General features: G+C 43.8%; 1 protein-coding gene across 1 annotated transcript in view; it reads right to left on the reverse strand.

Moving 5' to 3' along the window:
• The window catches only part of musk (muscle, skeletal, receptor tyrosine kinase), a 36,481-nt gene continuing 21,711 nt past the window's right edge, over positions 1-14,770 (reverse strand). Inside the window, 5 exon segments of the mRNA XM_051938605.1 lie at positions 1-2,286; positions 6,025-6,173; positions 8,165-8,356; positions 8,425-8,608; positions 8,815-8,989. Coding sequence (XP_051794565.1) covers positions 1,586-2,286; positions 6,025-6,173; positions 8,165-8,356; positions 8,425-8,608; positions 8,815-8,989 — 1,401 coding nt within the window. The 3' untranslated portion in view covers positions 1-1,585.

The following is a 14,770-nucleotide window of genomic DNA, read 5'->3' on the forward strand; positions in this document are numbered from 1 at the left end:
CCAAAAAAATACATCATTGTTTATGGAACATAACAAAAGTATAACATCACACCAGATACAAAAAGAAATAAAAGATTGAAACCTCTGCTGAGGACTTTTCTCCTGGTTGCTGTAAAGTGTTGATGCTGAACTTAAAACTTAAAACAGATGAAATGAAAAGTTTGATGGATTTCATTCAGTTTCTATCTTTGTGAAAACTCATTCATGATTTAGTTCCTCACAGGGAGGATATGTTTTCTCATTTTTCTCTCACTAAGAGTCTATTTTAAAGCCCAGGAATGGATCCAGATAATGAAGCTCTGCATAATTTTAATTAAACTAAATGTGTGTCTAATGACAAGAATTCATCTGGAAATAAACCGGTATAACCTGTGCCTGTCAAACAAGAATAAACAACAAAGAAAAAGATCAATAAAACACAAATAGAACAAGAATGCCCCAAAATGGAATAGCATGTGTCTGTGAAACGGTGAAGAGCAGCTATAAAGTGATTGTGTGCTGCTGTGGAATCAGCTCCAGTAGATGTGATCTGAGTCTAACACAACAGAAGAAGTGACTGTCTTTACCTGACCGTATGATAGGAACAACTTTCAACATCCTGCGTCTGTCTGGGACAGTTAAAGCATGGTCATATTCTAACCAGTCAGAGCTTTCACCAAACCTGCTTCAAGGTTCATGTTAAAGGAGAAAAACCTCCAACAATCTAACATGCAGTGGATGAAGCTTCTACTGCAGACATGGTGGAGAAATGGAAAACGTACGAGATGCAATCAGAAAGTTCAGACTAATTCTGTTCCTGCTGTGCATGAACACGTGTGAACAACAACTGTCTGTGTGATGTTATGTTCCACATGTTCTCATCCTTAATACGGGGTATGATCCCTGGTGATGAGAGGCTTTACAGTGGAAGAACCTGCAGTAAGTTCTACTGCTAAACTGTAAGACATCTGAGAACAAACAGCCTGAACTGTGGTGTGTTTTATCAGGACATGTCTGCTCACATCCATACAACTGTTCCTCAACAGAATGGATTCCCTGGAAACATCTTTCTTTTCCCCAGAATGCAGTAGAAGTTAGGTCAGTACTTTACACAGGTGATGCCTGACACCTTTACATGGTGGAGCTTTCAGGGAGGGGTCCACATGAGGCAGGACTACCTGGAGCAATAGCACAAGCTGACTACTTTAAAAAAGGATGACAGATACAGTTTTTACAGTTTACAGGTGCAGACTTTTTGACTGCAGCTCGTACATCTGCATGTTTGGCTTCAGATCCTCCAGTTTTAAGGTTTCAGACTCTGGGTTGAGTTTTAGAGGCTGTTCATTCATACGTTTAACATCTTTTCTAAAACACCAGAGTGAGGATAAATGGTTAGAAAGTAAAGTCCTGAATTACTGAAAGAGGACATATTAGTGAAACAAACAGGTAAAGGTTCAGACTGAGTCACCTGAAGGAAGAGGACTATCTGGTACCTTCCTCTTGGTGTGTTTGGGCTCAGAGTCAGGGTTCTTTAAAGGGTTTCCAGGAACCAAATCACAACCCACTGCTTTTATTTTCTCCACAGAAACAAACATGTCTGTTAAAGTCAGCAGCCAGCCTCAGGTTCAGCGTTCATGCTGAGTCTGTTCTGGTGCATCCGCTCCAGTATCCGGTGGATGCTGCTGAAGCTGGGCCTGTCTGATGGGTGTGTGCTCCAGCAAAGCCTCATCAGGTTGTACAGCTCCAGAGGACAGTTCTCAGGACTGGACAGGATGTGACCATCCCTCACGTAGTAAATAACCTCCTCATGACCCATGCCGTAGTACGGCTGCATGCCATGGGAGAAGATCTCCCACAGCACCACGCCGTAGGCCCAGACGTCCGACTCTGTGGTGTAGCGGTTGTAGAAGATGGACTCTGGGGGCATCCAGCGGATGGGGATGGCGTCGTTCTCGTTGGCTTTGTAGTAATCGGCCGAGTAGATGTTTCTGGAGAGGCCGAAGTCTGCGATCTTCACCACCATCTCCTCCCCAACCAGGCAGTTCCGTGTGGCGAGGTCACGGTGGACGAACTTACGCTCTGATAGGTAGGCCATTCCTGCAGCAATCTGCTTGGAGATGGACAGCTGCTCCGAACAGGACAGAGGTCCCGCCTCCCCGTCTGAGGAGAAGCTGCGACCCGACAGACTGGCTCTGCTCAGGGTTCTCACCGACTGGGTGGGAGACCGGCGACGCAGGAACTCATTGAGGTCGCCGTGGGCCATGTACTCGAACATCAGACACATGGGTTTACCCACCGCACACACACCTGAGGAGACAAAACACACACCTGAGGAGACAAAACACACACCTGAGGAGACAAAACACACACCTGAGGAGACAAAACACACACCTGAGGAGACAAAACACACACCTGAGGAGACAAAACACACACCTGAGGAGACAAAACATTCAGCCTTATTCATGCCTTTGCTACTGGTTATAGACGTAGGGTTAGGGTTAGGGTTAGGGTTAGGCTGTGATTCCACCACTGAGGTTTGAGAGATCAAACTCCAACGCTGAGCCACATAAACATTTTGGCGACTTCACTAAAACACGTCGTATTTCTGCTCCTACAGGGTCACACAATGAGTTCATTCACTGCTGGAGGTAAATAAATCTCCAGCGAGACACAAACAGACGGAACCAGGAGTGACGTGTTGCTGCTCGCTATGAACAACTCCTACATTTACAACCCGTCATGCAAACAAGCTGGACTCCTCAGCTCAGCTGGTGTTTTGGGGGAAATCAGGCAGATAGGGAGGATCAGCTGGAGGCTGCAGATCTGGTGGCTCTCAGCTGTGTTTGAAAGACTCAGAAATAACGTTCTCTGTGTTTCTGGAAACTCAAAAGTGTTGAAGTCAGCCTGAACACGTCATTGAATTTACATTAAATGTGGTCGATACAGAACCTTTGTTATACAGAAAAGAAGCTGAGCTGCAGACCAGAAACAAACTGTTAGAACACTGATGGAGTGTTTGGGTTTGACAGCAGATTGGCAGAGCAGACGAATCCATTCTACTTTATTTACTTCATATTTACTTTCCCTCTGTAAAGAGTGACTGTCTGCCTGTTTATTTATGCATTCCTGTGGATGAATTGCGGCGCTCAGACTGTGCACGGCCCTCCTTGATATCTCATTCACAACTCTTTGCAGCTCCATGGAAGAAAAAATATTCAGAAATCTCCAGATTTCCCAAAAAGAACATAAATTCTCCACTGGAACCGAGCAGCAGTTTCAGTTTCTCTTTTCATTTCAGGGACTAGTTGTGAGGTTGTTGAGTCATTTTGACTGATAGCACATCATCACTTCTGTTTTGGTGACATCAGAAGCTGGATGAGTCGGCCCGGTGATTTTAAACGCTTTTAAACTTTATTGGAGTGCAAAGAAACATCTAATGGAGTTCCCAAAGCCCTCAAAATATTAAATATGTCAGGTTGAATTCTGTGGAAACCAATAGCAGACCAGATTTAGTGGGACAGAGAATCATTAGACTGTTATCTCCTGGACTGAAGCTGCTGGATCCACACTGTGAGAGCCAAAGGAATCAAGTTCAGCATCTCTATGACACCCAGAGGAAGAAATAACAACAATCTTCATTAAAATATTTGTTTTCAGTGCAGTTCAGCTCCAGATATGAGAAAGACTATTACTCTAAATATTGTTCCTACAATTATGATATGATAATATTTAGGATAATTATTAATATATTAGGAGATCAGGACGAGTTTGTGGGAAGCAAAAGAGGATGAAGGAATATAAAACAAATTAAAGCCATAGAAAAACACACACAGCACCATAATCTGTGGAAACAGAAAGTCCAGCAGGTGAAGACGGTGTTTAACACTGAGAAAGAGGAGTTTAGCTGCAGACTGCGGTGTTTTTATCTTCATTAATGGAGAAGTTTGCAAGGAAATGACGTCATAAATCAAACAAGCATGAGAAGATTCAGATGTTGGCTTATTTCTCCAGTCAGACGGAGCATTGCAACATGTTTCCTGGGATATTCTGGCATAAAGACGGAGGTCAGGCTTGGTTAGTTCATGTCCTGTGGGTCGCTGCTCTGATTCCTGGAGGTCAGAGGAGGGAGAAGATCCTGAACAAGCTGCAATCCAACAGTAGCAACCTTCACTGGAGGTCAGCAGCTGGATTAAAATGAGGCTAAATATAAGGAAGATCCTGCTCCATGGACACGTTATCTCTGATTCTGTTACGGATGGAGCATATATTCTTACACATGTATTATTAGTCTGGAGGGTAATTAGAGCTTAAGGGAATAATCTAATCAGCTCTGGTTTCATGAGCTCCAGAGACAGTGCTGTCACTGTGTAGATGAGTCAGACTGAACAGAAAACATCATCTCTGAGTTTTTAATGTTGATTTATGATTCCACAGCCATCGGAGCTGTAAAAGTCTTCCAGTGCTGCTGTTTACTCTCTGGAGGATGTCGTATCTGTAAATGTCTTCCTGGAAGTATATTTGGATGTGAGCTGTTTGCTTTAGATTAGATTAGCCTGTATTGCTGCAGATAAACTTTAATAGAGCTCATTTATTTTACTCGTGCTGTCAGCTTGTTTAGTGCAAACAGTTCTATCTCAGTCTGTAGTGGTTTTATAGCAGCACAATAAATAAAACATCTCAACAATATGACTCCATTCAGGATTACTGCTGTAGGTTTGTGGAAACGAGGACTTAAATAGCTGTTTTTTAAGGGGGTGGGGGTGGGGGGGGCAGTTCTTTACTTTATTTCTTCACAGTTTTGCAAACATTTTGGCTGCTTTTGTATTCAGGACTGAGGGAACACAACTGCACAAATTAGGCTAAGAAGTGGATTTTTAAAGAGTTTCTCCACCTTCAGGCCACATTTTTAAAGTTATTTACAAGCTTAAATACTCTGTGCCTTAATATATGTGGGTAAAAATTAAGTGACAACTGAACCACAGCTTTCAGAAAGCCGTGGTGCATCTACTGCTGGAGACAAGGTGGAAGATATTAGTTTATATATTACTAATATACTGAGTGTTTAGATTGAAGGTGCTGAGAAACTGAAGGTGGAAACCTGTTTGGTTTTCTTTTGTAAAAAACTAAACAAACAAACAACCATCTTAGATAAATAAACTGAAGATGTAAAGATTAAACATATTTTCTCATCATCTTACTGACATATGATGATGAATATAAAGACTATTGGGTCAGCCAATAGGATGCTTTAAATGTGCAGAATGAAAAGCATTAAAGTTGTTGTAAGTCATTATTTCTGTTGGTGACAGTATGAGCTCAGTCATTTTTCAACATGCTGTTTGAGGAAATATGAGTGAGTTTAAAAAAATCAAACAACAACAATGACAGATCTGGATGTGTAGTTCTCTGCCTTTGGTTTTGTTATAGTAACCTAAGCTTCCCTGTACAGGAGGTCCTCAGTTTACGGCGTCCTCGACTTACAGCGTTCCGTCATTACATCAGAACTGTTACAGGCCCGGATAGCTAAACGGGTTGAGTGGGTTCTTTTCCTGCTCACAGCCCTTTACTGCATGTCTTCCCCCAACTCTTCTCCCTCCTTTCCTGTCTGTCTCCACTGTACCGATCTAATAAAGTCCAAAAGAAAACCTTTTTTTTTTTGGTGCAAATTCAGACGTAAATCAGGCCCTCATGTACTGTACTTCTTATGGCTACTAATAACCAGGTCAGAGCCTTAGATTACATCATGGTTGAAGCTTTTTCCCCAGAAACTGGTAAACAAAATGTTTACATTAAATAACTCCTACAGTGTTCTTGGCTGTTTAACATGTTTAATACCAGTGTTTATCTGTTACATACTGAAGCTCTGTTTCTCCTTTGCTGTGTTTCTGTGTCTGTTTCTGTACTTTTGTTCTCCCTGAAGCATCACATGGATCCAGCAGCTGTCCCATGGAAAACACAGCTGTGGCTCAGGTCTCTTTGGAAATCTGCTTTCAGGCTGCATGTTTATTCTCCTGCACTCACACACACACATAAACACACACTGACCGAGCAGTCGGACAATGTTGGGATGGTCGAACTCGGCCATGAGCGCTGCTTCTCTCTGGAAGTCGTTCTGCATGTCGGCTGAGGCTTCCTCCTTCAGCATCTTCACAGCCACCATGGTGAAGGACTCCATGGGCAGCAGGCCTGGAGCTCTGACATGAACAGAAACATCTCAAGATCATTGTAATAACCATGAAAACATCCTAATATGATGGTGAAGGACTCCATGGGCAGCAGGCCTGGAGCTCTGACATGAACAGAAACATGAAAACATCCTAATATGATGCATTTTAACGCTGCACTGGTTTCTATTTCCCCAGATCTCTGCAGCCGTGTGTTTATAACGTGTTCTTTAACTCCTTTAACATATCAGGTAAATGCATAAACACCAGGGACAAACTAAGTTAACATGTTGTTTCTCAGTGTAGATTATATATACTTTGCACACACACCGACATGAAGCCCACCTGTCAGGGACAAAGTTATTTACTCCTCAGGTCTATTTAAGCAACGTGTGCACGTGTTCACTGTGCATTTATATGAATGTTTTCTGTCCCCTGGAGCGCAGACAGGAAACAGCCTGTTTCTGCACTCAGGTAAGAGTTTATTTGAGCCTGTTGGTGCTTTGTTCTATTTTTGTAAGGACCAGTAAGAGCTGAGTGAGGATGAAGTTGTAAAGTAAACATGTTTAGGCTGATATTCAGTTCTTTTAAAAGGTTCTAGATGATGCAGACTCTACAGTTAGTAGGTCAGGTTTGTAAATGCTTTATTAATATATAATTAGGCATCTGTTGTCTCAGCTAAACCTGCAGATGTAGACCTATAAAGTGAGCGTTTTTGGGTTGAAACATGAAAAAATCTGTGGTTGTTGATCCAAAGTGGTGTTTCTAAACTGCTCCACTTGCAGTTTCAGAGGTTTAATAATGACAGTCAGACACAGATTAAATGTAAACAGTGAACTCACACACTCAGTCTAAAGCAGTGTGAAGGAACACGTTAGATCCAGACCTGTGTAGTGACACTAACACACATTAATAAGGCTGTATGTGTGTTTCATGTTCCCAGGGGTGTCCATTTACTGCACCATTCCTCTCCTCACTCAGGGATTACCAGCTGACCTTCAGATCATCCTCTGATTGGCTGCAGACTGCAGGTGCTACCGTTAAAATGCCACAAACTATTATAGCACCGAGCTGTGATTAGGATCTGTCCCTGCAGGCCCGTTCATACATCATGTTCTACATATTGTCTACATGCAGCTCTGTGTGGAATCTGTGAGCTTTGATGATCCTATGTTCCTTCTTTGTTCACCTCATAATAAAACTCTACTCTGCAGATCTTCATTGCACATTTTAAGCTCCTTTCTGCAAAAAATGTGCATTTATTGTTGTGTGAAAGGCCTGAGGGACTAAAAGAAGAAAAGTTTATTAAATCAGATAGCAGAATGTTAAAATCACAGCTTTATGACTGCTTGTGCAAAACATTTTAATTGGTGGTTATCAGATGTGCTCTGGTGAGTTTCAGTCATCATGTTAGTTGTTTTAATTATTATTGTCATATTTGTGCCATCATTCTAAAACTGTAACTGATGTGAATTCAAGCGTCCACCTATTTGATGAAGGAACGTGAACTTCTTAGAACTACTCAAACCTAAAGTATCCTTCAGCTACGACTCAAACAGCTGATTACAGATTTGTGACATTTCAGGAAACCCAGCCTCCCTCTGAGCAGCTCTGCTGTTTGTTCAGATCACAGGGATCACTTTGAGTGTCGCTGTGTTCAGGCTCAGTGGTGAAAGCGACACCTGGATCTGCCCTGCTTGTGACTCTGTGAATGACGCAGCAGAACGACCAGTTGTTTGGTCATGCTATCCTCCTCTTCCTCATCCTCCTCCTCCTCTCTCAGACCTTCTCCTCTTCCTCTGACTGACAAATATCCACATCATCACAACCACTATGATGATGACAGTTCAATGTTGAATATTAAAATGTGCCTATTGCTACATTCTCTGTGAGGAAAGCTCTTCTCCTTCCAGTTCTTCTTCTCTTCTATTAAACAGATGAATCTATCTTCTACCTCTCCTTCATCTCTTCTATTGAACAGATGAATCTATCTTCTACATCTGCTTCTTCTCTCTTCCTACCTGGCCTGGAACACCCGTCCAAACGCTCCCTCTCCAATGTCTCGGACATACTGGATGTTATTTCTTGGATACTCAAGGGCCAGCAGCTTGGAGTTGAGCAGCAGAGGGACTCTCTGGTACATGGGGTTTGGATGGAGTCGATCCAGGAGGAGCTCGGATGGAAGAGTGCTCAGCGTGGGGGTTTCTAGATTTCTGTAGAAAGAACCACAGCATTAGAAAGGGTCAGAAAGACAAAGTTCTGAGCACCTCTGTACTTTTACCTCTTCCGGTTCCTCCACTGCTTCCTCCGTCTGCGGCAGGCGAGGATGATGATGGTGAGGAAGACGGCAGTAGCGAGCGAGGTGAGGACGATGACGATGACAGACATGGAGTAGGCTGGAGAAGATGTGGTGGAGGGAGGGAAGCGAGGAGTCTGAGGAGGACCTGGAGACTCAGGCTTCATCACTGATGGAAACAGCAAATATAATACAGTAGATTAGAGAGAAACGGTAAATTCTGGTTATTAATAAGTAGTAAAACACCTGAGAATGACTTCCCTGTGACAGGAATTCCAATCAACTGCTCTGCAATAGTGGCTAGCTGCTAAAGGAGTGTGTTGTTGTGAGTTTTGTTGTGAGTTTGTGGTTTCCAGTGACAACCAGAAGTAGTACCTGATGCTGTGCTGATTTCTCCACACTGAGGAACAGAGCAGTATTCCCAGCGGATGTTAGGATTAGAAGTGTAACACCATGGCTTGTCGCTGATTCCTCCTGGGTTCCTGCAGTGGTTCTCTGAGTTCTTCAGCTCTGGAATGACGTCCACAGACAGGCGATGCTGGTGGGGAACCTGCAGGACGACATGGGATGGGAGTGAGGAGAAGAACTACAAATTTTTCCAGGAATTATATAAGAATTTTATTTTATTTCCTGGAATTTTATGGTAAAGTATTTCTTCCATATTGTCTCCATGCCTGATGTGTAAACAGTCAGCTTCATTTTTACCGTGATCCAATCAGGAAATGGTCTACATGTAATTCTGTTAAACCACAGTGAAGTCCGATACACCTGCTGGTAACACCTGATGCTGGTGACACCTGATGCTGGTAACACCTGATGCTGGTGACACCTGATGCTGGTAACACCTGATGCTGGTAACACCTGATGCTGGTGACACCTGACGCTGGTGACACCTGACGCTGGTGACACCTGACGCTGGTGACACCTGATGCTGGTGACACCTGGTGCTGGTAACACCTGACGCTGGTGACACCTGATGCTGGTGACACCTGGTGCTGGTAACACCTGATGCTGATGACACCTGGTGCTGGTGACACCTGGTGCTGATAACACCTGGTGCTGGTAACACCTGGTGCTGGTAACACCTGATGGTGGTAACACCTGATGGTGGTAACACCTGATGCTGGTAACACCTGGTGCTGGTAACACCTGGTGCTGGTAACACCTGATGCTGGTAACACCTGATGCTGATGACACCTGATGGTGGTAACACCTGATGCTGGTAACACCTGATGCTGGTAACACCTGATGCTGGTGACACCTGATGCTGGTAACACCTGATGCTGGTAACACCTGATGCTGATAACACCTGATGCTGGTGACACCTGATGCTGGTAACACCTGATGCTGGTGACACCTGATGCTGGTGACACCTGATGCTGGTGACACCTGATGCTGGTGACACCTGGTGCTGGTGACACCTGGTGCTGGTAACACCTGATGCTGATGACACCTGGTGCTGGTAACACCTGATGCTGGTAACACCTGGTGCTGGTAACACCTGATGCTGGTGACACCTGATGCTGGTGACACCTGATGCTGGTGACACCTGGTGCTGGTGACACCTGGTGCTGGTGACACCTGATGCTGGTGACACCTGGTGCTGGTAACACCTGGTGCTGGTAACACCTGATGCTGGTAACACCTGATGCTGATGACACCTGGTGCTGGTAACACCTGATGCTGGTAACACCTGATGCTGGTGACACCTGATGCTGGTGACACCTGGTGCTGGTGACACCTGATGCTGGTAACACCTGGTGCTGGTAACACTTGATGCTGGTAACACCTGATGCTGATGACACCTGGTGCTGGTAACACCTGATGCTGGTAACACCTGATGCTGGTAACACCTGGTGCTGGTAACACCTGATGCTGGTAACACCTGATGCTGATGACACCTGGTGCTGGTAACACCTGATGCTGGTAACACCTGATGCTGGTGACACCTGATGCTGGTGACACCTGGTGCTGGTGACACCTGGTGCTGGTGACACCTGATGCTGGTGACACCTGGTGCTGGTGACACCTGGTGCTGGTAACACCTGATGCTGGTAACACCTGATGCTGATGACACCTGATGGTGGTAACACCTGATGCTGGTAACACCTGATGCTGATGACACCTGGTGCTGGTAACACCTGATGCTGGTAACACCTGATGCTGATGACACCTGATGGTGGTAACACCTGATGGTGGTAACACCTGATGCTGGTAACACCTGATGCTGGTGACACCTGATGCTGGTAACACCTGATGCTGGTAACACCTGATGCTGATAACACCTGATGCTGGTGACACCTGATGCTGGTAACACCTGATGCTGGTGACACCTGATGCTGGTAACACCTGATGCTGGTGACACCTGATGCTGGTGACACCTGGTGCTGGTGACACCTGGTGCTGGTAACACCTGATGCTGATGACACCTGGTGCTGGTAACACCTGATGCTGATGACACCTGGTGCTGGTGACACCTGGTGCTGATAACACCTGGTGCTGGTGACACCTGGTGCTGGTAACACCTGATGCTGATGACACCTGGTGCTGATAACACCTGGTGCTGGTAACACCTGATGGTGGTAACACCTGATGCTGGTAACACCTGGTGCTGGTAACACCTGGTGCTGGTAACACCTGATGCTGGTAACACCTGATGCTGATGACACCTGGTGCTGGTAACACCTGATGGTGGTAACACCTGATGCTGGTAACACCTGATGCTGGTGACACCTGATGCTGGTGACACCTGATGCTGGTAACACCTGATGCTGGTAACACCTGATGCTGATAACACCTGATGCTGGTGACACCTGATGCTGGTAACACCTGATGCTGGTGACACCTGATGCTGGTAACACCTGATGCTGGTGACACCTGATGCTGGTGACACCTGGTGCTGGTGACACCTGGTGCTGGTAACACCTGATGCTGATGACACCTGGTGCTGGTAACACCTGATGCTGATGACACCTGGTGCTGGTGACACCTGGTGCTGATAACACCTGGTGCTGGTAACACCTGGTGCTGATAACACCTGGTGCTGGTAACACCTGGTGCTGGTAACACCTGATGGTGGTAACACCTGATGGTGGTAACACCTGATGCTGGTAACACCTGGTGCTGGTAACACCTGGTGCTGGTAACACCTGATGCTGGTAACACCTGATGCTGATGACACCTGGTGCTGGTAACACCTGATGGTGGTAACACCTGATGCTGATGACACCTGATGCTGGTGACACCTGATGCTGGTAACACCTGGTGCTGGTAACACCTGATGCTGATGACACCTGATGCTGATGACACCTGATGTCCTTTCCTTGATCTCCGTCACAGGTTTGCTGTTGCTTCATCCATTTCTTTAACTGGTCAGATGAAACCACTGGAATCCAGCTAATGTGTTCAGATGTGTTTTTATGTTCTGTTCTGACATGTGTTCTTATAATGCTCTTAAAGGAGTAATGAGTAAACAACGCTGAGTGAAGTCGGGTTATTCAGGGCTGATTTTGACGGACAGAGTTCCTAGTTTTCCTGGAAGCTAAACTTAGACGACCTTCCAAATGATTTCACACATTTTTCAGGCCTCATGTTGGATCTACAGGAAGGTTGCAGCCATAAAGTCTTCTGTTGTGATGACTGTTCGTGCTGTCTGCTCTGCCAACTCAAACACTGAGCATCTGCTGTCTTTGTGTTCCATGAACTTTAATCATCAAAGGAGCAATGGTCAAAACTTTCCCAAGAGACGTTAAGATACGAGCTGAAGAGGATGACTTTGACATAATCCAACTGTTAATGTGACACCGGCGCCAGGAATGTTAGGAAACACAAGAAATGACAAATTAGGCCATTTGACTCTGAATTCCAGAGTAATCTATTGACTCCTGGCAGGAAATGAGATGCAAACCCAACCAGCCACCCCTATCTTCTTCCTGCAGATCACTGCTACACACAGAAAACACCACAGGACAACAAACTAAGGTTGTTAAGAAACAACCCAGCAGTGGTGCAGCTGTTCTACGGAGACCAGCTGTAATAAACGACTTTAAAACCTGCTTTAACCAGCTTTAGTTCACTGTGGGAACATCCAGCTGATGAACGGTGACTCAGCAACATTTCCTACCAGAATGAGAAATAAAACATGTCAGCTGTAATTATTATTACGTTTAATGGATGCAGCAGTTTGACTCATTAAACCATCAACATGAGCGTACGTTTTAGACTCATTACTAATATTTTCCACGTCTCTGCAATAAAACTGACTCCAGAGCTTCTCCATGACTCAGCACAAAGATTCAGACTCTCCTCATACACGTAACACAGATGGTTTACACGCTAAAGCTGAACAGACGTGTGGAGGATAACATGGTGTGTGCTGCTTATTTCCTATAGAACTCTTCTATGCAGGATATTTTATGTCCGCTGTAAAAACATTTCGTTCAGACATCTGCTCCATGATGTGCAGAACTTCAAGCATCAGTGGTCTGGAGTTCAGCTCTTTATCAATCCTGACACTGAGTGAGCAGAGATGTGGAACAGCTGCTCCTCTTCTGACGTCCTGATGGATGTTTTCTAAATCCACCATCCCAGATTCAGCAGTGATGCAGAGTTTAATGGATTAAGGATTAATACACAACATTTAAAAGACAGATTTTAATACTGGTTTGAAATGAACCCAAAAATAATGAAAGAAAAATCCAGTTCCACACCAAACAATGAGGTAAATGATTAATTTAAGAGGAAACCCATTCCAAGCTTAACCTTTACAGAAGGTTTGCATAGTTTATAGAAAAATACATTTTAAATAGCACCATATTAAGCTTACATTTGATTTAATCTCACGTTAACACTGGGTAGATAGCTTACAGGCTGGTTAGCCTTTAGTTAAACATATTTTTAACATTAAAATGCTTTAAACATGCTATTGAAAAACATTTGATTCATTTATCCATTAATTATCCCTTTCAAATTATACAAAAGTAGCATCATTTCAACATTATTTATGGGTAAATTATGACATTTTTACTGTAAAGTACATAAAGTCATTGTTTCATGTTGAAGTAATTTTCTTCTACCAGCTACGTTATGTCAGATTATTATTATTATTATTATTATTATCATTAATTATGAATATTATTATTAACAGGAAGTCATGAGTAAAACTAAGTGAAAATGTCCAGCAGAAGACACATATCTGAACACTCTCCAAACACCACTAACATGGAACCAGAACCCTATTGTTTTTCATTTTTCCAGTATTCTAACAGCTGTTCTGATATCTGAAGCCTTCTGTTGTGTGATCTGAGCTGTTCTATGAAGGAACTGTCCTCAGCCTCCTGGTCCATCTCATCTCCTAGAACCAGGTCTGCCTGGTGGCTCCAGCAGGGTGAACCAGATAAAGATTGAGTTCTGGTAGAGCAGATCCAGGAGGTATTATCCCACTTCTGCTATTTTTATACTTACAAGGAGGAAATGAAAGCTTTGATTCTGGAGATGAAGACCAATCATCATCCCTTATTTAACCGGTACCTTCTGACTGACGCCCTGCCAGCACATCAGATCAGGAAACTCTGGTCTTCTTCTGGAATCAGTATCAAAGGTTTCTGATTTCACTTTATTCTCTCAGTAACTTTAAATCCTGTTGTCCTGGTGTAGAAGCACACCTCCATCCTGGAGCTAACTGACAGCTAAACCCTGCTACACTTATAAAACCTTCTGTCCCTGCACATGTCAGGTTTTTATCAGGGGCAGCTTCACTTTCTCAGTACATTTTTTAATCAGTGGTTCTAAGATTTCAAACAGCAGGATTCTCCTTTCTGTCCACTGATTGGACAGCTGCTTCCTGCTGGGATTAATGAGCTAATTAACCACTTAAAGAAATCAGTTTTCAGCTGAATCTGTAATATTTCTAGCTGTTTGTGTTTCTGTAACAGATCTCACTGAGTAGATAAATGATATTTTGGTCTAAAGATCCTCACCCTGATCACATGCCAGACATGGATTTATGCTGGTTGCTTGTTTTTCAAACAGCATTTTTCTTTTTTAGTGTGAAAAACAAGTGATTTTAAGATGAAAGCGACCTGTATATGATGAAAACAGTAACTGTTCTCCAGTGGGGTTTAATAGAGTCTAAACGTCCTCTGACAGTCTGAGAAAGCATAAACATGTCTGGTGTGTTTTCTAGGAATTATGGGCTGTTTAGGAGCAGTTTGCCGATTGAATCACTGCAGAGTTCTCTTCATGCTTTGTGTTTCTGTTCTCTAGTTAATAACAGCAAAATTAAACCAGAAGGTGATGTCACAACTTTGATGAACGGTTTTAATCAGTTTCT

This window comes from Acanthochromis polyacanthus, chromosome 18 (genome assembly GCF_021347895.1).
Source record: "Acanthochromis polyacanthus isolate Apoly-LR-REF ecotype Palm Island chromosome 18, KAUST_Apoly_ChrSc, whole genome shotgun sequence".
Taxonomy (NCBI): domain Eukaryota; kingdom Metazoa; phylum Chordata; class Actinopteri; family Pomacentridae; genus Acanthochromis; species Acanthochromis polyacanthus.